Genomic DNA, 27,825 nt, shown 5'->3' with positions numbered 1-27,825 from the left:
CACTCAGTAAAGTTTCATTATTCTTAGTGAAGGAAGCCTGCATTACAGATAACTGATGTAGGCAGATCTCTATTAATAGCAGTTGCTTTTCAGAATGAATAAAAACAAAAGGGAAAATGGTTCACCTGAGACTAATTAAAAATAGTAACATTAGCTACTGGAACACATTCAGAGAGAGTTAAAAAACTTTATGAGATCATTTTTTATAAGCTTCATCTTTTGTTGAGATGTAATAGTATAACTAAATAAAATTAGTATTTTTCTACTGAACTGTAATAAATCATTAAGATTCTCAGGAACTATAATCTTTGTAAAGGTTAAATAAGTAATAAAAATGTAAGAGAAGAATAAGCATTTACTTATATGGGACAAACAATAGATGATGAATGATTTTTTTTTAAACCAAGTGCATTTTTAGATCCAAATATATCATTTTAAGATTAGATTGCAGCTATATGAAAAACATGCTAAAATTACTGATGTTGAAAATAATTTATTTAAAAGCAAAAAGAGAAGTAAAGATTAATAAATGACCAGACATGCTATTGTCTTAGATTAAAAGACTCCATCATAATGATGTGAATCTTCTCAAAGTAATTTATAGTTTTAATGCAATTCCAATCAAAATCATGTCATGTTATGATAGAGTTTTTAAAATGGACCAGGAAGAATAAACTGGAGACAGTAGCCAAGATAATTTTGTAAAAAAGTAAAGAAGGAAGACTTTCTCTGCTGGGTATCAACATGTTCTAAAAAGCATACAATTACCAAAAGAGTGTGGTACTGGTGTTGGGTATGACCTCAACTCTAGAACTGCATCTTAGTGTAAATGATCCAATACATAAAAAGGCAGCACTGGAAGTAGTGGAGAAAGGGGGCGACTATTTGATAAATAATAGGAGTTCAAATGGTCAACTTTTTGGAAAAAATGTTGGGTCTTCACCTTGTACTTCTCACTAAAATAAATTCTAGATAGATTAAATAAATAAACTATAAGATCACTCTCTATCCCCTTCCCTGTTCAGTTTTCCTTCATAGAACTGATGACATATATTTGACATATATTTATTTGTTGACTCTTCTCTCTTTACTAGACATAAGCTCAAAAAAAGCAGAGCCTTTCTCTTTCTGCCTATTGATTTATCCTCAGCACCTAGAATAATCTGACACATAGGAGGCATTTAACACATATTTGTTGAGCGAATAAGTAAAAGCAATGAAAGGAAGCACAGGGGAAAGAAAGCTCCCTTTTAAACTCAATATATCTAACCTTGGAGTGATAATCAAGAAACAAATAAACAAACAAACCCAGGAATAATCCTTGCCCATTTCACCATTCTGAATAAGGCCTGCTCAGCCTGGGGCACCCTGTGCCTGGTAATGAAATGATGTATGTCTTTCCCTCTTCGTCTGGATTTCAAAGTTGTTGCCCTTTACAAAACCAACTGGGGTCCTGAAGCATAACAAACAAGAACTCACAGGCTTAGTTCAGAGTAAAATCTGAAGCTTAATTTAGAACCCTCGGATTTTCAGTGTTGTTTTGAAGTTGATAACTACATAGATTTCTAATAAGTACTCTGTTACAGACTATGAAAAATACATGTGATGAACGCTTCATACATCAACATTATTGCCATTTTCAAGATCAACAGATGTCAACTTTTGCTTCTTTTTTATTTTTTAAATAGGCTTAAATCAGATTCATTGCAGAGAAGAGGGGGAAAAACATAGATTATCTATATATTTTTCCAAAATCAGTATTCACAAGTTTTATTTTACTGTTATACTCTCCTCAGCATGCCATTGTCTCCCACACCAAATTAGCCATGTCCACTGTATCCTCGTTCCCTCATTAGAATGATCCTGTGTTTCCTGATGGAAGGGCATCATATTGTACCCACTTCCTTCGTGTCTCCGGTTTGACCTGAGTTTCTCATTTATGCATTAAAATTGCATGGTTCTAAGCACAGACAGCATGCAACACATGTCTAGCTTCTCAGAGGGCTTCTTTGCATGATTTGATAAAGCACTTTCAAAATAGCTGGAAGATGCTTAAAAATGTTGCAAGAGAAAGTGTCATTCTCTCTTTTGGGTCATAAACTTGATTAGAGAGGAGAAGGAAATAAAAGTTGACCTACCGAGAGTGGGATCATATTCCCAGATGAACCGTTTGGTCAGAAATCTCACTACAAGAGCTGTGGAGAAAAGAGCAACATTTCAAAAAAATTTATTAATTTTCTTATAGTTCTTATCCTGGTAAGGAAAGAGAAATAGCCCAGACAACTATATGTGTTTTATATTTCTTGGCATATAAACCCATTACATTTACTTATGTTTATTCAAATACTTTCTCAATTTCATATTGTGGCCTAAGAACTGGTGTAAGGTTTTAATGAATTTGTGTATTAATCAATAGTTTAGATTTGTTCCTTTAGTCACAGGGTTAAAAACAAACAAACAATATCACAATGTGAAAATGCTCACATATAACATTTTTAGCAAAACAATGAATTCAGACATAAAGTGTCACAATACAGGTCTCTAAAATTTGAATATTGATAATGATTGATAAAGGTGAATTAAAAATATGATAATTTTTATAGATTACTAGCTGGAAATTTGTATTATAAAAATATTTAAAATTAAGGATTTTATTAGTGATTCATTAAAGCTCATCAAAAGTAATGTTCATGAAACACTTACGGTCAGGGTCATGACCTGGAACTGTGTTAAGCACTTCACGTGCAGGATCTCCTCAACCCTCACTTCATCCCCAAGGGGTGGATACTAGGATTGGTCCCATTTTTCAGATAAGGAAACTGAGGCTTTGAGACGGTAACTAATTTAACTGAGCTCACCTAGCTAATTAGTGGCTAAGTCAAGGATTTGAATCCAAGAAGTCTGTTTCCAAAGCCTGGAATTTATCCACTGTCCTAAACTGAATTTAAGGCGTCAGCCATCTGGATAATATTCAACTAGAAGATGGGTCGGAGAAAGACAAGCACTGAGGGATGTGGACTCTATTGTCCTTCACACTGGTGGAGACATACTGACCATTTTCTTATACTTGTATTATAGTTGAAAACAGTGGTTTTTAATCTTTTAAAAAAAATACTTTTTGGAGTGTAGTGTCACAGACACTTTAAAAATGGAATAAAAGCTTTGGATCCCTTCCCTGGAAGAATGTATATACACACAGTTTGGCATATAATTTCAGCAGGCTCACGAGCCCTCTGAATACCATTGATAGTCTTCTTGAGAACCCACTGACCCTAACTAAAGAATCAATGTCTACCATATGTTACAGTTTAAAGATATCTATTATTAGGGTATTTTTATTTTTACTGAAATGCCAGGGAGGTAGTAGTCTAAAGATACTGCTTGAAGAAATGACTTGTTTGTTGCAAGTTACTGTCATCATCTCCTTTGTCTATTGCCTCTGTTAAGATCAAAGGAGGTATACACCCCCTACCAACCACAGTGTCTTATATGAGAGATCTCAGTGCAAATTGCAACAAGAACCTCATAAAACAGACCACAAGCATATGTGGCTTGGCTGGAGACTGAAAGTAGCAATGTTTTTTCTAATTACAGAGTGTGAGGCTGGATTTGAGCCAAAATATTTGCAGTGCCTAAAGTAGCAAGGCCACTGACCCTATAATACTTCCCACAGTGAGCGTACTTGTGGTTTTATCTGCAATTTTGAGAGTCTGTCACTGTTCATTCTCCTGAGACTGTCTTTTTTTTTTTTTTTGCATGTATGAAGTAGTAAACAGATATTTTTCTGTTTTTAACATAGAAGTGTTAGTAAACCTAATTGCCGGCAGTATTCGAAGAATTTCATCTTCTGTTAGAATATGTAGTTTTAACTCTAAAGGTTACAACCTAGAAAAATTCATTTATCTGGCATCTTCAAGCAATGAGCTATTAAAATTAACAAAATTTGCTACATAAGTAATGTTTGAAGTACCCCAATTCCAAGACCATTTAAACTTTAATCATTTCTCAAAGAAATCTTTCTAAAATGTATTAGACACTCCATTGCCTTTCAAAACCCTGTACACTAAACACAACTGAATCATTTTTAAATGTCTGGATCTTAATGAAGAACCTTGATTAGTACCCTGTGCAGTTAGAAGCTGTAGAGTAGTTAAGGCAAAACAGCTCTAGAGTGCCAGGGCTTTTGAATATTTTTAGTTTTTGAATATATGTATTCATACACACACATAAATAATTTTTTCTTCCCTCAAATACCATGGCTTTCTGTTTTTGCCACAGTCATTGAGACTATCTCTAATACCCATCTGAATATCTACTTTGTTACTTTTATTATTCCAAAGACTGATAACCTATATTAACAAGCTTGTTAGAATTTTGTCTAATATTGGAGTAAATTAGCTCTGGGGTTCGATTCTAAGGAAGGGGTTCTATTACTATAGACATGATTCCTGTGCCCCTTTGAGATACCATGTTTGTTGTTGATGAGCCTGCTGACTTCTAGGTTACTGGCTCAGTTTCAGCCAGCCTCCCTCCAACAGGGCAGTGTTGCTGGGCTTAATCAATGAAATCAATCTAAACAATTTCAATATTCTTTTTTAAGAGACACACATCATTATTTGATGGTTATTTTAACAATAGAATCACACATTTTTTAAAAAATTCAATCTTTCAAATGCAGTAAAAAAATCAAAAACTACTTTAAAAAATTGACATGTCATCTGTTCATCCTTTGAAGATGCGTTTTCATCTCTCTCACAGATTATTCATGGAAAAGACAAATGCATTTTCTATATTTTTAAGTTTTCAATAATATTTTAATTTAAAATTATTAGTCTAAAGAATGAAAATAATTTTACATCTGTACAAATGATATCTGTTAAAGGCTCTGTTGTTATTTAAATCATGTCTGAGATGCTTAGGTGACATTCACTGTTTACTGAGGTAATTATAAAACTTCACCAGTATTATTTAGCCCCACATTTTATTATAATTTTATAATGGGATATAATTTTCATGTGTGATATATCTTACCACTTCTCACCTACTCCATTACTGTCACTCTCGTCACATGGTTTCACCTGTTAATGACAATGTAATCACTTCCTCAGCGCTGTCTCTACTTCATCTGCACCTCCAGAACCCTCTTAAACTACTCTCTACACAGCAGCCAGTGATTCTGCTAAAAAGTAAACCATCTCGTGTCACTTATTTTCCCCAAATTCTCTCATCTGACCTCATCTCATTGAATAAATATTTACTGTGTGCCTACTCTGTGCCAGGTTGTGTTCTAAGTGTTTGGAATAATGCAGTAAACAATTCAGACAAATATCTCTGACCTTACAGAGCTTTTATATTCTACTAGGAGGAGACAGATAAAAATAAAAATAATAAATAAATTACATAGTATGTTCGAGATGACAAGTGCTATGGGATAAAAGATGCAGAGCAAGGTAAGAGGGAGTTAGCATTGGGAGATGAGGATGTGAGAGCTGTTATTTAAGACTGGGTGATCGGGATAATCCTCATTGAGAAGGTGATATAAGAAAGAGATGAGGGAAGATATCTGGAAGAAATAGTGTTCCAAAAAGAAGGAACAGTCAGTGCAAAGGCCCTAAAGTAGGAAATGTGTGCTTGATATGCACAAGAAACATTAAGCAGGCCAGTGTGGCTAAAGGAGAATGAGCAAGAGTGGCTGCAGTAGGAGAGGAGGTCATTGCCTGCCACCCTCCCAGTCGTGCATTCCATAAATCATCTTCTACTACTACTACTAACACCACTAATAATAGTAACAATAAAAACAACTGAAATGCTTATTTATTATTATTATTATTTTATTTGATTCCTTCTTTAGAATGTATATTCCACGAGTGCATGGAATTTGTTTTGTCCATCACTGTTTTCTAGTGTCTGGAACAGTGTCTGGCACAGAGTAGACTAAAAAAATACTTGCTGAATAGATATAGAAATAGAAAAAGATATATCAATCCATGTCACAGCTCGCTCTTGTTAATAGTTAAATCATAGCCAGGCATTGAGAGAATAAGCAGTAAAACGAACCCAAGAGAATTCACAAGAGAACCATGCTATATTTTTTTCTTTTTTTTTTTTGTGAGGAAGATCAGCCCTGAGCTAATATCATGCTAATCCTCCTCTTTTTGCTGAGGAAGACCAGCTCTGAGCTAACATCTATTGCCAATCCTCCTCCTTGTTTTCCCCAAAGCCTCAGTAGATAGTTGTACGTCATAGTTGCACATCCTCCCAGTTGCTGTATGTGGGACGCCGCCTCAGCATGGCCAGACAAGCAGTGCGTCGGTGCGTGCCCAGGATCTGAACCCGGGCGCACGCCCAACCGCCAAGCCATGGGGTCGGCCCCCCATGCTATATTTCTATAGCTTCTTCTTAAAAGGTTTTATAAGGGGCCGGCCTGGTGGCATAGTGGTTCAGTTCGCACACTCCATTTCGGCAGCCTGGGGTTCATGGGTTCAAATCCTGGGCACAGATCCACACACTGCTCATCAAGCCATGCTGTGGCGGCATCCCACATACAAAATAGAGGAAGATTGGCACAGATGTTAGCTCAGGGCCAATCTTCCTCACAAAAAAAAAATTATATAAATATATAATCTGAAATGTCTCATAATGGCTATTTTCTGATCCTTATTAAAATGGTTACTATAAAATTGATCTAATTTTCTTTTGAATACTCTGTCTTCTTTATCTCAACTATCCTGAGTAAAGGTTTCTTTTGAAGTAAAATGGTGGTACTGAAAATCTTTACTTCCATTAGGAGTCTGATATAAGGTCTTGTTTTTCCAGAAGTTTTAAGGTTTGACATATTTTATTGATTACAGTCCATTTTGAAGAAAACATATTGTCTAGTTACCCAACACTGCTTTTGTTACAAAAGAAAAGAATTGAAGGCTTGGTGAAAATAAAGCCTGAAATGTCTCTCGAAAAAAGTGACTTTCTAGACAAATGCTTCTGAGCACTCATGAGCTTCTTTTATTGCCTCAGTGTGGAGTACTGACACTATTCCTTTCATTCAGGAATCCATGTACTGACACATACACAAGGTAATCATCCTCATGACCCAATTGTGCTTCATCATGTTAATGTAGTTGCTTGTACGTTTCTTTAGGGTCTCTTTCAGGGTTTATTACAATTATTTTAGATATAATGAAGAGACAATTCTTATTTGGGTGATCCATAAATATTTTCAGGCTGATTTCTTTTTTCTTTTTTTTTTTTTGGTGAGGAAGATTAGCCCCGAGCTAACATCTGTTGTCAATTCTTCTCTATTTTGCTGAGGAAGATTGGCCCTGGGCTAACATCTGTGCCCATCTTCCTCTACTTTATATGTGGGAAGCCTGCCACAGCATGGCTTGATAAATGGTTTATAGGTCCATGCCTGGGATCTGAACCTGCAAACCCCGGGCCACCGAAGTGGAGCATGCAAATTTAACCACTACACCACCAGGCCAGCCCCCAGGCTAATTTCTTTTTTAACTTTGTACTCTTGCAAGTCCAAATAAGCTAAAAACTAGTCAGCATATTAAGTAAGATGGAACTAACCCAGAGAAAATCAAAGAAAGAGGAAAAGAAAGACAAATTTACAATGCAATAGACTCATATTCACCATTCACCAGATGGTATTTCTACCTGCGGTAACTAGAGAAGCACCACCTCCTCTTCAAAGTCTTCTCCGGCCTTCCCAAACCATTGACCACTCTCTATGTGACTTGAAATTGTCTTTTGTTTCTTCTCTGTTAAAGAACATGTACAACTGTCTTGTAAATGTTCATTTTTATTCCCGTATGTTCTACAAATTGTGAATGATCTGAGGTCCGAGATTAGGCCTTGGTCATCTTTATCTCCAGTGGCTGGCGTGCTGCCTGATACATGCTATGTGCTAAATAAATATTTGAGAAATGAATGAGGAAACAATTAAAATTTGGATAAATTATTTGGCTTCCATATTACTATTGTACTCAGGTCTGTACTCTAGTCTGTTTTGATTATTTGAAAAACATGCTCTTTAAAGTGAAACTTCCACTGAGTATGTATCACCACCTCTCTCAGGTTCAATGCCTAGTCCAGATGTCCACTGAAAAGCCAACTGGTCAACCCACATTGCAAACCTGATTGACTGAGAAGAGCAGGCCCCCCCAGGCCTCTTCTCTTAGGCCAGAGCGAAACCACTGTCCCAGACCTTATAGTACTATCAGCCCTACGTTTAACTCCAGTCCTTCAGTGGTCAAAAAGCGTCAGAGAAGTAAAAATGAGCATACTGACAGATATGGAGGGAATTCTACACTAGATTTGTGGAGATAGTTTATTGATGAATAAATTAATTTCGTGTAACTAAGTATCCATTTATTAATCATATTAGCTGTTGGTTAAAGTGTATATACTTGTAGAAAATACCATTAGGTAGGTTTTAGTTATGTTTTAAATAAAAACACTAATGGGACTTCTGGGAAGCTAAATATTAAAAGAGGAGTTTGTACTGAATACTGACCTCAAGCTGACTTATTTCTCATAAACACTCTTAAAAATAGGAATTACTGTTCTTATTTTACACATAAGAAACCTGAACTGAAAAGTAAATAAACTTATCTATTTTACAGAGCAGTTAGGTGACAGAACTGAGATTGAATCCAGGTGTTTTTACTTTAAAACTCATGCTTCTTCCAATATTTAACACTTACCACTATATTTTAATATTTCTATGGATATGATTTAATTCTGAATGGTTGAAATTGTTTTCCATATGAGCATACATCATACAGAGAGGCATGCTTTGAAAAGTGCATATTTGTTCATGACTAGACTTCTTCATCCTTAGTGGAGGGAATATCCATAACCAGAAAACATGGCAACACAGAAAGAGAATATGAATTTCAAGAAGCAAGAAGGAAACTTTGATATAAATAAGATTTTTTGGTTTTTTCTTGAAAAGGTCCTTAAGGATGCAGCCAAGGAGGAAAACAAGTATATAATGATACAGATATAAAGTAGTATGCGATAAGCAACTGTTTCTTCACTAGTTTCTTCAGTCATTAACAAGTTCATTCTTTAAGCAACAAAAAATAGAATGTCCATTAGGAAAAATAAATAAATAGAAACCATTTAGGCAATGAGGAAGACAGCAAAGAAAATAAGATACAGTTCCTATTCTTAAGGAGTTGAGAGTTTGCACTTTTGCATGTTCCAGGAAAAATAAAAAGGTAAACGGGTAATTTAGAATATCTTCTCATTTAAGTCCTGTTATGATGCCTGGGTAAAAGAAGGAAGGCCAGATTGAGGTGAGTCTAACTGATGTTATTGCCTCAGAGGGAGAAAAACTTGTGTTTTCTGGAAGAGAAAATGTAATAGACAAAATCAGAGAAATATGTATAAAGTGTCAATCTTATGGCTTCTTCTATTTCATCTTAGAAACAGCAAACCAGAGGGTTTACCTAAAATATAAGAGGAAGTTCAGTGTCATCTTCCCTCTCTCACATGGACTTCTATCATCCTCCTGTCAAATCAAGCCTCCAAATCAAATTTCCCCATTCCCCCATCCTCTAGGTCTAACTCTTCCGGTCCTTGATACCTTATTCCTGGGTCTTTCCTCAACCACCAACCCCAAGTTCATTTTCTTCCATGTCCTCTCCTTTTATGACTACCCTAGCATCCTCCAAGAAGCATGGGCCATTGTGCCTCAAATCAAAGAGTGAACTATGGAGATCTCAGCACTGAGCCCTGGTCTAGCAGGCCATGTGGGGTCCAGGATAAAGTTTTGGCTTAACATCTGTCACTGATGGCTGAGACCAAGAATGTGCCAGTTTGGAATCTCAGGACTCCTAGTCGAAGAGGGTTAAAAGCCCTTTCTGAACTAGGGAGCTGGACTGAAAGGGAATGGAAATACGCTGGACTGAAACTGAGATGTTAAAAAAAAACCCCAGCAAATTGTGTGATTCGAATTGTCAGATCTTAAGGAGAGGGGCTCAGAGCAAAGGTGTGTGCACAGAAATCAGATTTCAGATAGATTTAGTGATATCTAAATTTAATAATTTTCAAATGCTTATCCATTTCACTTGCTCATTAAATCTTTCTCTCCTCCCTACATAAATGAGTGTCACACACATTCATTTAATCAATAAATATTTATTGAGCACTGTGCTAGGCACCATAAAGCATGACTAAGAGGATTCCCTAGCAAGATACTAGAAATGATTTCCTATTAGAGGTAAACTGTGAACTGAGTCTTGGATGAGCTGAGGCTCACTAAATTAGGAAGAGTATTCCAAGCAAAGAGCATCCTGTTCAAAGGCCTACACATGGGAGATCCTGGCTCTGTTAGAAATCACATGTAGTTCAGGGTAGGCTGAGTGGTATGTGGGTGGAACTATGTGGGGGTGTAGGTTGTGAGATTCTTCAGAGCCTATACTAAGAAGGGGCTTATAAGTCACATTGAGGAGCATGGATTTTACTCTGAAGTCTATAGGCACACAGAAGTGCTAAGTAGGGGGATGGCTCAATTTGATCTGGTTACCTATAGAAATTGTTCATTGATTAGATGTAGAGAGTGAGGGAGAGGGATTAGTCCATATATGGTCTGGGGGTAGGATTATTCTCTGAGGCAGAATATAATGGGGAAATGAGTTAAGAACAAGTGAGGTTGGACTTGAACATGTTGACCATGAGACATTAATAAAAATATCCACATGGAGAATTACCATCTATTCATCTATCCACCATGCTCTATCCTTCTACGCATCCACCCATCTATTATACATTCAAAATAATTTTATTGAATGTCTATCATGTCCTAGGCACTACTAAGCAGCGCCCCATAGGCAGCTGACACCACAGCCTGAAGCTGGAGGGAATAATCATCGCCAGAGCGACACTTTCTGGTGATTGGTAAACGCAATAGATGTGATTAAATTGTCTCATGTAGACAGTTTAAAGTAAGAGAAAAATACTTAGCATAGAACTCTATAGTCAGCCTTATCTCATAGTGACCTTTCTTGCTTCCTGTGTTCTCCCCCAAATCAACTCCTCAAAATTTGTAGCTGAACTAAAAAAGTTAACAGATCTAGCCAGGGGACAAAAATTTTATACAGCTGTAGTTTCTGAAGCAGCCCTATCCCCCACACCTTACTTCACCTCCCCCCTTGCTCTATTCCCTGTGAAAGTCAAAATAAATTGACATAAAAAACCCTTAAGCCCAGTAAAAACATAGAAATTGAGCAATTTAATGGAAATTTAAAATTAATGCAATATAAAAGTGAATGTTTTATAATGCCAGAAGTTAAAATGAGAAGTAAATTATTTCCAGATGGAGGTCTAAGAATTGCTTTTAAATTATTGTGTTTGTTTAGGCCTGAAAATTTTGACTTGTCCTGCATTCTGACAAAAAGATCACTCTGAGAAAGAGTCACATTTATTCATGTCAGTTCTCTGCATAAGGAATTTCTTAAGGATAAATGGTGTAATCTCCAAGAAATATTTAGGGAAACACTTTTGTCTCTGAAAACCTAGACTGGGAGTCTAGCTTCAGCACATTCCAAGTCCTGAAAACTGGTAAAGTAAGGGTTAATTTGATACTGACAACCGGATTTTAGGATGACAAATGAGAATGGGAAAGATGGCACAACCACGACTTATATTTCCTAACATGTTTGATAGGGAATAGAGGTTAGATTAAAAAATTAATTTGTATTACCGAATAACAATAAATTATTTCTGAATTTAAATTGAAAGTAGAGATAAGAAGAATTAAACTTGGAATATGGTTATCAGCTGATTTGATTTTGTCTTTTCATTTGTATTTTGCAGATTAAAAAATCAAAAGCTATGGATTCTGTGCCTAAGAATTCAAACCAGTTCTCTACAAACTGGAAATTATTATTCATTGTATAAGAGTGATGCTTAAGAAATAAATTACTAAATTTCCCAAACCAGAGTTTTTAATTGAATAATTTACAATTTGTTATTATTAAAAATAGTATTTCATACCAAGGCATCATATTTAAATAGAATTATCTGTATTATATTAAGTATTTTTCTAAATTTTCAAGGGAATTTGAGTATAAAATTCAGATTTTTGTTTTTTATGCTTTTTCTGGGAGAGGAAATACATATGGTGTTAATGTCTGAAGGTTTTTCCTGTGCTTATATTACTAGAGCACATAAAAGAAATTGGCAACTGGAAACATTTGGACTTTGTCAGGGCATAAAAGTGATTCAGAGAAGCATCCCAGGGAAGCAGAGGGATATCTTGTATAACCCCATTGAATGCCTTCTTTTTTAAGAACCAAGGATCTTACACGTTACCCTGCTCCATTCATTTCACTGCCTGCCTATCTGGGCACATATAGATTTAATAGGCTTTGGCTATGACTCTAGTCCAGGAGGGTTACCTCTAGCACTAGAGCATTTCCATTTGCAGCCCTATCATCACTGCACTGCTATCTTTATAGCCATTTTTTACATTAAAAAAAAATGGAGACTTAAAAGATCACAGTGTGTATGGAGAACCAGAGCCTGGCAAAGTAAGACTGTGAGAGGAATTGTGGGATATTGGGCTGGAAAATTACCCACATTATGAAGAGCTTATAAGCCAAGCTGGGAAGTTTCTAATTATGCTTAAGATGATAAGCCATTAAAGTATTATAAACACAAAAATGACATGATCATTTATTTGTTTTATAAAGGTTACTGCTGTTTCAGTGTCAAGACGAACTGAGGGGGTGCAGGTAAGGCTGGAGACAGGAGGACTAATTAAGGAGCCATTCCAGTACTACCAAAGGAGAAAAAAGCACAAAGACAGAATGGCTGCTCATTCACTCCCATCCGCTAGTAAATGTGTCAAGTCAAATTGGAATTCTACAGTATGTGGCCTTTTCAACCTGACTTCTTTCATTTAGCAGTATGCATTTAAGTTTCTTCCATGTTATGTCTTGGCTTGAGAGCTTATTTCTATTTATTGATGAACATTCCATTGTATGGATATACCACAGTTTGTTTTTCCAGCCACCAGTTGAAGAACATTTTGGATGCTTTCAGTTTTTGGCAATTATGTTTTAGCTACAAACATTTGCAGGAAGGTATTTATGTAGATGTAAGTTATCAGGTTGATTGGGTAAATATTTAGGAGCACAATTGCTGGATTATGGTAAGATCACGTTTAGCTTTAAAAGAAACTGCCAAACTGTTTTTCCAAAGTGGCTGCACCATTTTACATTTCCACCAGTAACAAATGAGAGTTTCTGTGGCTCTGAATTCGTGTCAGCATTTAGTATCGTCAATTAGTTTTGATTTGGGGGGGGGGATTTTTTGCTATTCTAATAGGTGTGTATTGTTATCTCATTGTTGTTTTCTTTCAATTATCTCATGACAAAATGATGTTGGGATTCTATTCATATGATTATTTGCCATCCTTATCTCTTCTTTGGTGAGATGTCTGTTCAGATATTTTGCCCATTTTTTAAAAATAGACTTTATTTTTTAGAGTAGTTTTAGGTGTTCTGCCTATTTATCCTTCCCTCCCTCATAACTCTTGGCAACAACTAATCTTTTTACTGTTTCCACAGTTTTGCCTTTTTCCAGAATGTCATTATAGTTGAAATCATACACATATTATGTAGCCTTCTCAGATGATGTTTTTTACTTAGTAATATTTAAGGTTCTACCATGTCTTTCCATGGATTTATGGATCATTTCTTTTTAGCACTGAACAATATTCCATCGTCCAGATATGCCACAGTTTATTTATCCATTCAGCTACTTAAGGACATCTTGGTTGCTTCTAAGTTTTGGCAATTATTAGTAAAGCTGCTATAAACATTCATGTGAAGGTTTTTGTATTGACATAACTTTTCAAGTCATATGGGAAAATACCAAGGAGTGTGATTGCTGGGTTGTATTGTAAGAGTATGTTTAGTTTCGTAAGAAACCATCAACTGTCTTCCAAAGTGGCTATACAATTTTTCATTCCCACAAGCAATGAATGAGAGTTCCTGCTGCTCCACACTCTTGCCAGCATTTTGTGTTGTCACTGTTTTGATTTTGGCCATTCTAATAGATGTGTAATGGTATCTCATTGTTGTTTTCATTTTTAATTCTGTAATGACATATGAGGTGTAGCATCTTTTTACATACTTATTTGGCATCTATATATCTTCTTTGCTGAAGTATCTGTTCAGATCTTTTGCCCAATTTTAAACTGGGTTGTTTGTTTTCTCATTTTTGAGTTTTAACTGTTTTTTGTATACTCTGGATAATAGTCCTTTATCAAAATGTCTTTTGCTAATATTTTCTCCTAGTTTATGGCTTGTCTTCTCACACTCTTAACCAGTGTCTTTTGTAGATAAGAAGTTTTTAATTTTGAAGAAGTTCAGTTTATCAATTATTTCTTTCTTGGATCCTGCCTTTGGTGTTGTATATAAAAAGTCATTGTCATCCGCAAGATCACCTAGATTTTCTCCTATGTTATCTTCTGGGAGTTTTATAGTTTTATGTTTTATATTTCGGTCTATGATCTATTTTGACTTAATTTTCATAAAGGGTATAAGGTCTATATCTAGATTCATTTTTTTGCACGTGGATGTCCAGTTGTTTCAGCACCACTTGTTGAAAAGACTCTCTTTGCTCCATTGTATTGCCTTTGCTCCTTTGTCAAAAATAGTTGACATTATTTATGTGGGTCTATTTTGGGTCTCTTTATGCTGTTCCACTGATCTGTCTATTCTTTTGCCAATACCACACTGTCTTGATTACTGTAGCTTATAGTAAATCTTGAAGTCAAGTACTTCAGTCCTCCAACTTTGTTCTTCTATTTCAATGTTGTATTGGCTATTCTGGGTCTTTTGCCCCTCCATGTAAACTTTAGGATCAGTTTCTCTATAGCCACAAAATAACTTGCTGAAATTTTGATTGGGGTTGCGTTGAATCTACAGATCAAGTTGGGAAGAACTGTCATCTTGACAATATTGAGTCTTCCTATCCATGAACATGGAATTTATTTAGCTCTTTGATTTATTTTATCAGTTTTGTAGTTTTCCTTATATACATCTTATACATATTTTGTTAGATTTATACCGAAGTATTTCATTTTCAGGTGCTAATAAAAATGCTATTGTGCTTTTAGTCTTGAATCCTACTTGTTCATTGCTGGTACATAGGAAAGCAATTGACTTTTGTATACTAACCTTGTATCCTGTAACTTTGCTGTAATCATTTATTAGATCCAGAAGATTTTTTGTCTATTCTTTTGGATTTTCTACATAGATGATGATGTCGTTGTGAACAGACAGTTCTATCTATTTCTTTCTGTTCTGTACACCTTCTATTTTCTTTTCTCGTCTTATTGCATGACGTAGGACATCCAGTGCAATGTTGAAAAGGAGTGGTGAAAGGGTCATCCTTTTCTTGTTCCTGATCTTAGCAGGGAAACTTCTAGTTTCTCACATTGATTATAATGTTAGCTATAGGGTTTTTGTTGATGTTCTTTATCAAGTTGAGGAAGTTCCTCTCTATTCCTATTTTGCCTAGAGTTTTCATCATGAATGGGTGTTGGATTTTGTCAAATGCTTTTTTTTGCATCTATTATTATGATCATGTGATTTTTCTTCTCTTGCTTGTTCATGTGATAGAATGAATATATTAATTGATTTTTGAATGTTGACTTAGTCTTGCATACTTGGGATAAATACCACTTGGTTGTGGTATATAATTATTTCTATACATTGTTGGATTTGGTTTGCTAATATTACTTTTAACCTGTGTCTTTAAAGTTGTTGGGGTTTTTTTTGTAGACAACATATGATTGGTTTTGTTTTTTTAATCCACTCTGACAATCTCTTTTAATTGGTGTGTGGAGATCATTCACCTTTAAAGTGATTATTGGTATAGTTGAATTAATATCTAACATGTTTCTAATCATTTTCTATTTGTTGCAATTATTGTTTCTTTTTTCTCCTTCTCTCTTTCTCTGGGTTCTCTGGATTTGACTGAGCATTTTATATGATTCTATTTTTGCTCCTCTCTTAGCATATCAATTATATTTCTTTTTAAGAAGAATTTAGTGGCTGTTCTAGAGTTTGCAATATAAATTTACAACTAAGTCCCCTTTAAAATAATACTATACTGCTTCACAGCTAGTGCAAGTTACTTTATAACAGGATATTCTCAATTCCTCTCTTACATCTTTTATAACATTACTGTCATTCATTTCACTTATCCATGTGCCATAATCACCCACTACATGGTTAATATTATTACTTTAAACAATAGTTATCTATTAGATCAGTTAAGAATAAGCAACATAAAAAAATGTATTTTACCTTCATTTATTCCTTCTCTAATGCTTTTACTTTTTTTATGTAAATCTGAGTTTCTGACCCGTCTCATTTTTTTTCTTCAGGAAGAACTTCTTTGAACATTTCTAGCAGGGCAGCTCTGCTAGTGATGAATTCTGTCAGTTTTTCTTTGTCTGAGAAAATCTTTTTTGAAGGATAATTTCACTTGATATAAAATTCTAGGTTGGTGATTTTTTCTTTCAACACTTTAAATATTTCACTACACTCTCTTCTTGCTTGGTTTCTGATGAGAAGTCCACTGTATAATTCTTATACTTGCCCCTGTGTGGGTAAAATGACCACACTCCACCCCCAGCTTCTTTCAAGATATTCTCTTTGTCTGTTTTTTTGCAGTTTAAATATGATATGCCCAGTAGATTTTTTGGTATTAATCTTCTTAGTGTTCTCTGAGCTCTTTGGAACTATGGTTTTGGTGTCTGTCATTAGTTTTGGAATATTCTTAGTCACTATTATCTCAAATATTTCTTCTGCTCCATTCTCTTTCTTTTCATTATGGTATTCCAACTATGTGTATTTTATACCTTTTAGAATCATCCTACAATTCTTGGATAGTCTGTGTTTTTATTTTTCTCTCTTTTTCCCTTTACATTTCAGTTTGGGAAGTTTCTATTGACATATTTTCAAGCTTACTTATTCTTTCCTCAGCTGTGTCCAGTCTACTGATGAGCCCATCAAAAGCATTCTTCATTTTTCTTACAATGTTTTTGATTTCTAGCATATCCTTTTGATTCTTTCATCAAGTTTCCATCTCTCTGCTTACATTACCCATCTATTCTTGCATGTTGTCTACTTTTCCAACTAGAGATCAGTTCATAGTTCCATTAGCTCCTGTCCAGGTAAGCTAATTTTGGCTATGATTTTCTGTGTTCTTGTGCCTCTCTCCAGATTTCAGGATATAGTGGATTGCGCAGAAACTTCCATTTTTTCATTGGTCCAAGAAAAGTAATGATTCAGTTTGTTCAGCTCTTTTCTGGTTGTAAGCACAGGAGCGATGATTTAGAAGCTCCTTACATCTCAGGGCTGAAATTGGAAGGTTGTCCAGCTTTTGTACAGGATAAGTAGGTTCCAGAGCTCTCTCACCCTGTTGTTTTTTCTGCCTCCTCAATCTTCTCTCACTCTTCTTTCAGCTCAGCCGTGTGTTATATATATTCTAGCTTTTTGTGTGTGTGTGAGGAAGATCAGCCCTGAGCTAACATCTGTGCTAATCCTCCTCTTTTTGCTGAGGAAGACCGGCTCTGAGCTAACATCTATTGCCAATCCTCCTCCTTTTTTTTCACCAAAGCCCCAGTAGATAGTTGTATGTCATAGCTGCACATCCTTCTAGTTGCTGTATGTGGGACACGGCCTCAGCATGGCTGGACAAGCGGTGCATCGGTGCGTGCCCGGGATCCGAACCCGGGCTGCCAGTAGCGGAGCACGCGCACTTAACTGCTAAGCCATGGGGCCGGCCCTACTCTAGCACTTTTTAAGTGTGGAATGCAAAGACAGATTTCACTGACCTACATTGGCACCACAGGGCTGGAAACAGAACTCAACTTACAAATATTTAAATTTCACCATTATTCCTATTTAGTTTATTTCTAACTTTTTCAAGTTACTCATTCACAAACTTTACAGATTGTACATGAATATATAGTTGGTATATATATATATATATATGTATACATAGTCACAAACTCTTTATTATCCTCTGTTAACCAATAAAAATGTGTCAAAATTTTTTCATACACTCATAAACTTACATGTGTTATTGTTTAGCCTTTATTATCTCAGAGCCACTGCTTTATTCAAATTAGAAAGTTACACTTCAGATCCACTTTGCTAATCTTACTTTCTTTTTGACACAAATGATGTAAACATATTCTCTTGCCAGCAATTTCTCTAAAAGTAAATTGTCAGACAAAACCAAGATCTAACAGCTAGAAATTTATGGACACAGAACAACGTTTCCATATAGCTCACTAGAGCATTTTATAAGAAGATTTCACTGTACTTCATTTGGTTTGCTCCCTTTGTTCTGAAATAAATTAATTTCAAAAGCTTACCAAATCATTGTCATGTTCATTTATTTATTATATACATGATCCTAATATGAATGTATGGCTGATACGGCTCAGATGGCGTGATTTGAGCGTCAATTATGGATTATTTGCTGGTGATTGATCAAGTGGTCTCTTTTATATTTTGTTTTTTCTAGCATTTTCTCTGGATAATAACAATATTTTGAGTCTCAAGGGGGAGAGAAGAGAAGGAGGATGGGAGAGACGAAATAAGAAATGTAATACCAGTCCCTTTCATTAAAGTTCAATTGCCTAAAAAATACACTGGCATATTTTTGTATACACTTTCTGAAACTTTATTGTCATCTGTTATGTTTTCACTTTGAAATAATTGGCACAAATCTTGATGCATACATTGGCAAAAGCACACAACTTAACCAACTCTCTTCTAGCTGTTCCAAACCCATTCTTCATGGTGTGGGGTAGAAAAACAATCTGCACCATAGTGGGGAGTACATCTGGATACAGACAGAATAGAACCTCACAGAACCCTAGTTTCAAATCCAACAGATTTGGCTCAATGATCTTCTTTAGTATATGCTGTCTAAAGCTTTGCTGGGGGCTCTGGGGGGATGGTATATTAAAGTGGTAGGTCATGTTGGTAACTATTACCAAATGCAATTACCCTATATATATCTACCACAATGTGCTTAAGCCCACTAAAGAATAATGCAACAGTAATTAATGGTTCCTTCCATAGAAAATCTCAGAACGAAGACAAAAACTATAGAAAAGATATATAATTTTTTTTTCCCTGTGAGTTTTCGAGTTCAAGACAAATGCTCATAGGTTTAACCCATTTCATTCATGCATGCAACAAATCGTTACTAATAACATGTGCATGGCACTGAACTGGTTGCTGAGTAACAAGACTGCCCCTGAGTTTGTTTGTTCATTCATTCATTTAATATTTATTAAGCAACTACAATGTGCCAGGTTCCTTTAGGACCTAGAGAGATGAAGAAACAGGCCAAAGTCTCATCCCTCAAGCTTTATGGTCCTCAGATTCCAGGACAGGAAGACAGATATTAAGTAAAATACAAATAAATAAATAGTGTGTTATATGGTGATAAGTGCTATGGACAAAAGTAAAGCAGAGAAAAGAAAGAGGAGTGGAGGGGTTGGAATTGGGTACTCTTTTAAAAAGAGTGATCAAGGAAGGCTTCACTCATAAGATGCCATCTTGACAGAGACCCAAAGTGGGTAATGGAATGAGCCATCTAAATATCTGGGGAAAGAATGTTCCAGGCAGAAGGAAGAGTAATCGCAAAGGCCCTGAGGCAGAAATGCACTTGGCATGTGTAAGCAACAGGAGGCAGCCAATGTGACTAGGGTAGAAAGAACAAAGAGTGGAAGGAGAGGAGTGAAGTGAAGTGAAGGGCAGGGAGGAGGTCATGCAGAGCCAGTAGGTGAGTGTAAGAATGTTGATTTGAGGCAGAGAAACATCAGACTGTTATGAGAAAAGAAGCTATGTGATCTGATTGCTCTGTAGGTAATAGACTATGAGGGGTCAGGCAAGGGAAGAAGTAAGGAGAGCAGTGAGGAGGTTATCGTGATAACTGGGATCACGGCAGCCTGGACCAGGGAGGAGCAGTGGACGTGGTGGGAATAGATTTGCTTTTGGACTGGCTGTGTAATGTGAGAGGAAAAGAGGAGTGAAGGATGATTCCAAGGTTTATAGCCTAAGAAACTGGACAGATGAAGTTTCGTGAGATGAGGAAAGACTGTGGGTGGGGAAAATTTTAGAGGAAAGATCAGGAGTCAGTTTTGGACAAGACAAGTTCGTGATATCCTTTAGACATGCAATGGAGGTTTTAAGAGGCAGTGGGATGCAAGAGTGTGGACTTGAGGGCAGAAATCCAGGCTGGAGATGCAAATTGGTAAATATGTCAGTATAAAGATGGTATTTAAAGACACAACACTGGATGAGGTCACCTGAAGACAGTAAATATATAGGAGCACCCTGAACTCTGGGGCACCTCTAACCTTTAGCAGTTGGATTGATGAGGTGAAAATCAGTGAAGGTGACTGGGAAAGTGAAGTAGGAGGAAAACCAAGAGAGTTTAGAATCCTGGAAGCTATGCAAAGAAAGTTTTTTATGGAGGAGGGATCGATTTCAATTGTTTCAAATGTTGCAAATAAGTAAGAGGAGGACTGAGAACTGGATTTAGCTGTGTGAAATCACTGGCGATGGCGTGGTATGGATTACAGCTTGACCAGAGTGGGCTCAAGAGAATATGCAGGAGAGGAAATCGAGAAGTAAATCTAGGCTTTTAAGCTATTATCAAATGATTCTGTATCACATAACAATTCATGGCCTTGTACTCATTTTAAACATTTATCAGTCATCATTTTGTTTGAACATACCATTGTGGATCACACAAATTTAACAATATATTCAGCTACTATTTAGTAGTGTACCAAATATAATTCACATGTGCAATGCTATAGAAAAAAGACTAGAACAAAATGACAGAAAGTTTTAAAATGAGAGTGGGGGATAATGTGGTAAAGCATTTACTTAAGTGTTTTTTTTCTAGCAGGAAATGTCTTAGATTTTTCCCCATTTTCTTTTCCCTTTTAAACTAGACCTTGACCTCCACTCCCTCAAGAGAAGGTAAGCCAGAGCACAAATACAAAGAGAAACCAGATATTTATTCCTAGATTTTAGCATTCCAGAGGCCAAGATTTTCACATTAACAATTAGATTCCAGAGGCCAAGATTTGGCATTAACAATTAGCCAGAACCCCTGTCTACCCCCATCTCCTAAACACCCCCATCCTCAGATGCCTGCGATAAACACTCTTTCTAGACTAGGAAAAGAGAGAACAGTCAGATAGAAAGGCAAGTGAGAGAAATTTTGATGTGGACCTATATTCTCTCCCTGTTAGGCTGTGCCAGTGAGGTGAGGTTGGAGAAGAAGCAAGCAGCAGGAGTATCTCTAGTTGGGTTTAGAGGGTTTAGAACAAGGGGGGACCTCTCCTCCATAGCCTGTCTTGGCCCTGAGAGCCCTCACCAAATCCCCTTTGGCTAAAGAGGAACAATAGGGGCAGCTCACAGGATGACCAGGCAGATGGATCTCAAAGAAGGTCACAGAGAAACTGTCCAAACAGGACCCAGGGCACATCCAAAAGCTTGCTTCATGGCTCAGAAAGTGCCACAGGTGTGTCATCAAAAGCCAGTGGACCTGAGCATGTCCTATAGTCTGACAAGGGGATTTCAACGACCGATGCGCTCAAGTTCATCAGTGGATGGCAGCACAGAAGGAAGGCTGTGCCTGAATACCAATGCCAGCAGACGCCCGCAGGGACAAATGGTGAAGAACTTCTAATGCTCAGGGTAAGCCTGCATATGTTATATCTCACACCAGTGAGTAGAGAGATGGCAGCAAAGCCATATAGTGGCTGAACTGACCATAAGTCCACTAAGAAAAATATGAAGTTTTGGACTAAACTCACATAAAATTGACTATTTTAAGTTTCATGTCAGGACACAGAATGAGACTTGAGATTGAAATTAGGTTATGTTAGAGAAATTTACACCAGTTACATGAGTGCATAGAAAATGTGTTTACAAGCTCTTTGGGAGAAGTTGTGGTACAGGAAAAAGACAATCCACTGTGCTTGGAATGACAAAAACTAGGTTTGAATCCCAGCTCTTACTTTCCTAAGAATCTCAAGCAAGGTAGTTATGCTCTCTGAGCTCCGGTGCCCTTATTTGTAAAATGAGGACAAGTAAACGTACTTCAAAAGGCTGTTGTGATTAGCAAATGCCATAATATATGTAAAAGTGTTTTATAAACTCTAAATGTTCCAGAATAAAGGGTAAAGAAACTGACACCAGGTGCTGCAATGTACCAGGCTCCTTGTATTATGGTAAATATTATATATATTTTATACTATATTTTTATATTTAATATAGAATATACAGTAACTATATTATGTTATATTCCTGGTTTGTCTGGGATAGCCTTATCTCACTGCTATTGTCATGGCGTAATTTTTAATAATGCCCCTTTCACTCTCAAAAGTGCTTTTGGTTTAGTTGGTAAATTACATGGTCACCCTATGTATACTTCCCATACAATATCTTTGCAAGGTAAAGTAGGTATTTTTATTTTCTTTTCCTAGGTGAGGTTTAAGTGGCTTGAGTCATTTACCTATCTCTCACACAGCTAGTTATGCCCCTTTATCAGAAATCAAATCTAGGTCTGCCCACTTGAAAGGTCAGGCTGTTCTATCTACTGTACCATTGTGTAACATACAATATTGCTCTTCTGATTTGCATTGGAACCATGTGTGTGTCAATGGAAGCACTTTGAGGCACAGAGGATGGGACCCATTTAGATTGACAGCAGCAAGTCTAGAGCAGAGTGAAGGCTAATCCTTGAATTCCTGATCAGGTAGCCTCCCAAATCCTGTTTACCTTTAGTGATTTGGCCTCTTTGGTGGATTGGCAAGCAGTTCAAAAGCATGCAGATTAGCTTGAAGCAAATCAACTTAGAAAGATCACATTAACATCCCCTCTTTCAGTTTTATTTCTATTTGGGTGTTAGCCAAATATACTTAAAAGAAAAGTCTACAACTCCCTCAAATCTGCCTTTTCCTTGGCATTCTAAAGCTTTTAATTGTGCCTTGCTTGTAAATCTAATTTAGTGAAACCTAAAAAAAAAAACAAAAAAAAAAAAAACGCTATGTTTGCTTCATTTAAGCCTGGAATAAAGGTTCATGCCAGATCTCATCTTAACAAAATGAATTCACTATCCTCTGGTAAACATTGGATGAAAGTAATAATTATACTGGTGATCAGAAAGACTCTCTGGCTTTGGTTTACAGAATTATGTGAACTTAAATTAATATTATAAATCAAAAAGATTAAAATCTGGGTCTGAAAATGAATACTATTCGTATTGTAAAATTTGCTCTAAGCAAAAAATGCATTTTGTACCATTCTTTAGCTAACACTGTGTCTTTACAAGCCAAATGAGATGGATATTTGGGGGAACGGTCTTTAGTTAATTCAGGCTGAAATAATCTGAATAAAGATGGAGGAAAAGTGCAATCATTTTATAACCGTAATTATTCAGACATATTTATTTTTCAGAATAGTGAGGGCATAAATTATAATCCTCTTGTACTGACAAAAGATGGCGGAAACTGAAACTTTGTTTTGAAATACACGTACATGTAGAACCTGCTTCTGAAATTATGACCACCGACCCAGATCACCTCTATCAAAATGTGTTGAACTATTTAGGAACATTTCAACATCAAACAAAATATTTCCCCAGAATGATTAACCGAAGACAAGATCTGAATGCATTAGAAGGTAGATTGTGAAAAACACATGTATTAAGATGCTGAACAAAAAAACAGAGACCACTGAATTGTTTTCTTCTTGAGAAAATGTATGTTTATAAAATTGGGGCCAATCTTTCTACCATTTCTATAGGATCAAAAATATATCTCAGGAATTGGACATCTAAGAGTCTTGACGGAGAAAAGGAATAGGTGCACACGAAACATGTCAAACATACATGTAAACTACATCAGATTCCCTCAGAATAACATGAAGGAGTGTCTGGATCTGGGATCTCCACTTACAGAGAGAGTGGTTAGTCAGATCCAAGAAAACAGTGCAAAAGGTAAAAGCAGGCTGACAGCCCAGGGAGTGAGTACAACACATTCTTAGATAATGTGAACTGAGGAAAAAGCCAGGGGGAGAAGTTTCCAGAACAAGGCTACGGGTGCAATGAAGACAAATTGTAAGTGAATTGTAGGTAATGAAGACATCCAGAAGGCTAGGCCTTCGTGGGGACTTTAGGGGATTTTCAGAAGGACCATTGGAAATGCTAATTAGAATAAAACAAGAAGTGAATAAAGAATGTAGATATGAAAAAAAAAAAGACCTAAAAGACAAACAGCAAATGAAGGAGAATGCCAGTCCTGGTCTGCTCTAGTGAGCCTCCTGTTTCTAAAAGAATGTGGAGTTGAGTCCTGCAAGAATCAAACTTAAAGACCCTGGAAAAGTGTTTCTGTACATGTCAGCACAAGCAACTTTAATTATTTTATCAATTATTTTAATTTTTAAATTATTTTAATTCATTATTAAGGAATAAACTTTATGTGAGATGACTTGATAAATCAGCCATTGATATCAAGGGCAGAAGCACTGAGAAAACATGAAGTGAATTAGAAAAGGTCACTTTTATTAAAACTACCCATTCCATAGGCATTTAGAGATTTTTTTTTTATACTCATATATTCCAGCTCCAATATTAATGTGTCTATTTAGTAGTAAATTTTGTCTCTACATGAACATCAATCTTTTGGACACTGGTTCCGTTAAATTCATTAGCAGTCCTTTCACCGTTAGTGATGTCTCTGATAGTGACTGAGAAAAACAGGGCTGTGTTTATTTATTCTTCCCTAAAATCAAGAAAATTTTCACCTGTTATTTGATTACTGCATCTCAGGCTTCCCTTATGTAAGCTGAATTTTGATACTTTATGCTTAGCATTTAAAGAAATGTTAAAATGTATGTATAATTATATTTAAAGCAACAAATATGTATCCATACCTACTATGGAAAAAGAAAACACCATGCTAGGGCCGGCCCCGTGGCTTAGCCGTTAAGTGCGTGCGCTCCACTACTGGCGGCCCGGGTTTGGATCCCGGGCACGCACCGACGCACAGCTTGTCCGGCCATGCTGAGGCCGCGTCCCACATGCAGCAACTAGAAGGATGTGCAACTATGACGTACAACTGTCTACTGGGGCTTTGGGGAAGAAAAAAAAAAGGAGGAGGATTGGCAATAGATGTTAGCTCAGAGCCAGTCTTCCTCAGCAAAAAGAGGATGATTAGCATGGATGTTAGCTCAGGGCTGATCTTCCTCACGAAAAAAACAAACAAACAAAAAAAACAGAAAATACCATGCTAGGCTCTGTTTGTCGGGGAGGGGGATGAAATATAGAAGCACAAGACAGAACCATCCTTCAGGGCTTTGCAGTTCCGATGGGGAGACAGATGTTCACTAATAATAGTACACCACAGAATGTGACCTGTTACATATTGCAGGAGCAGAGTGCTACTCTATAGAAGAGTTTGTAAGATTTAACTTTAAGGGGGGAATTCCACTTTTAGTAATTTATCCCAAAATATCGACTGCACAAATGCAGAAAGATGTATGTACCTGGATGATTCCTCTGTCAGTAATTAGCCTATCTGGACTGAAAAATTAGCCATCTGCTTGATTGGGCCAACATGCCAGTCACTCTGATACTGGATTGGAGAAACAGAAAATAAAATACTTAAAAGAAAGCACGTGTACATAAAATGATACCTAAAGTCAGCCTATAGACCCTCACTATCCCCTTTTGTGCCTGTGACAGACATTACTAATTGATCATGGCATACTTTTCATCAGTGCTCTCACCATGGCCCTAGAATCTTTCCTTCTTGACACATCGTTCCTGAGAGTTGCTCCCAACTGAGTGAGCTGACACGAGCTGAGTGCATTTTATTACCCAGGATGTAGGCACTCATTGCATCCTGTGCTCCTTGGATCTGTGAAAATCCTTGGGGCCTGCCAGGAGCAGGCAGAGCAGGGGGAGATCCAAGGTTTCTCATTTTGCTTCTACTACAGCAGCTCCTCTAACATTTTGCACATCAGAATAAGATTTCTTTTGAGCAATAGATTTGCTACTAAGAATTTGAAAACCATTAAGACTTTCTAATGTGGACCTTTTCTTTCTACAATCTTCCTAAGTGATAATGACAAGATCCCTGATATTGAACAGCTTGTTCCGTGTGGACACACACAGTTCATGGATCACTATATAATGATGACTATATAATACACTTCCAAGCACACAGCAAGCAAACTATCTATGCTGTTCATGAACTACTTTGCCATAAATACCACATCCTTGCTTACTCTTGATTTTATCCTTTTAAATTTAAATTTATTGATATTTCATTCATATTATGGTATTTAACTATGTTAAAAATGAGTCATTTCTATTGTATAAGTAAATTTAAACTCAAGTGCTTCACAGGAGCAAATAATTATTAACTGATTTTATTTTTAAAATCCAAAAATTATTGAGATCAAACTATGTCTTTTGTTCTAAGGTGTTTTAAAAATAAAAAATGGCCTCTAATTCTCTTTTATAGGTTAAAAGTTAACTCTCTATGGAGTACAAACTGGTACAACTATTTTGGAACATTACATGGCAATAAATACTAAAGCTAAAAATACACTTATCCTATGACCCAGCAATTCCACTCCTACGGGTTTACCCAATGGAAAGGCATCCATATGTACACCAAAAGTCACATACAAGTATTATCACAGCAGCAATATTCATAACAGTCTCAAACTGGAAGCCTCCCAAATGTCCAAGAGTCAAATGGATACATTGTGATATGTCAATCAAACACTGCACAGTAACAAAGATGAATGAACAACTTGGATAAATCTTGAAAACACAACTAAGTTAAAGTCAGACTTTGTATACTTCTGTGTATATCAAGTTCAAAAACAGGCAAATCAATCTATGCGCTGGAAGTGAACTTAGTGATTACCACTGGAGGCCTTAGTGACTGGATGCAGGCACGGGGGACTTTTGAGGGTCTGGTAAAGTTGTGTTGCTGATTTCTTAGGTACTTTTCATTTGTGAAAATTTTACGGCTTTAAACATGACCTGTGCACTTTTCTATATGTGTCTTATACTTCAATAAAAATTAAAGAAACAAACTAACAGTTAACCTACCATGTCTGAAAGAAGGTAGTGAGCTCAAACTTTATAGACAGTCAGATCTGGGCTAGGATTTAGGTTCTATGGGGTAACTTGCCATGTGACTTGGACAAGTTACTGATGTTCTCTGTTTCATTTTCCTTATCTGAAACAGGAATGAGAATACCTAACTCACAGGATTGTTAAATCCTCATAGGATGGTTAATAACTCATAGGAGGGTTAAATAGCACAATGAATATAAAGAACTTAGTATAATGTCTAATATGTCATCGTAATATATTAATAATAACAGCTAACATTTATAGAGTGCTTCCCACGTACCCAGCTCTGTTCCAGGGACTTAATTTTTTCCTAAATCCTATGGGGAAGGGCTTTTATTTGTGAAATGACGAAGCTGCAGCACAGACTTTAAATTACTCATCCAAGATCACACAGCCATCGGGGAAAAAGCCAGAATTAAACTTCAATCAGGCTGCATACTTAACCACTGCATTATCTTGTGTAATAAGGACCTAATAAATGGTAGCTATTACTATTACAAGAACAAATCCTGGCAGAGATATAGGAGGTTATAGGGAAGAATTGAGTGTGGGCTGAATTGCCATTCTCCAGGAGGCAAATGGCAACTGTGGGGT

The 27,825-nt window shown here is 36.4% G+C and overlaps 1 protein-coding gene across 1 annotated transcript in view; it reads right to left on the bottom strand.

Annotated features, from left to right (window-relative positions):
- The window catches only part of RERG (RAS like estrogen regulated growth inhibitor), a 107,011-nt gene that overhangs the window by 8,663 nt on the left and 70,523 nt on the right, over nt 1-27,825 (bottom strand). Inside the window, exon 3 of the mRNA XM_004435408.3 lies at nt 2,139-2,195. Within this exon, the coding sequence (XP_004435465.1) occupies nt 2,139-2,195 (57 nt within the window). The remainder of the gene's footprint in view (nt 1-2,138; nt 2,196-27,825) is intronic.

The sequence above is a fragment of the Ceratotherium simum genome, chromosome 17 (assembly GCF_057802395.1).
Source record: "Ceratotherium simum simum isolate JZ-2026a chromosome 17, ASM5780239v1, whole genome shotgun sequence".
NCBI classification, from domain to species: Eukaryota; Metazoa; Chordata; class Mammalia; order Perissodactyla; family Rhinocerotidae; genus Ceratotherium; species Ceratotherium simum.
The sequence above is the reverse complement of the archived record's forward strand: the minus strand, read 5'-3'. Positions and strand labels throughout refer to the sequence as shown.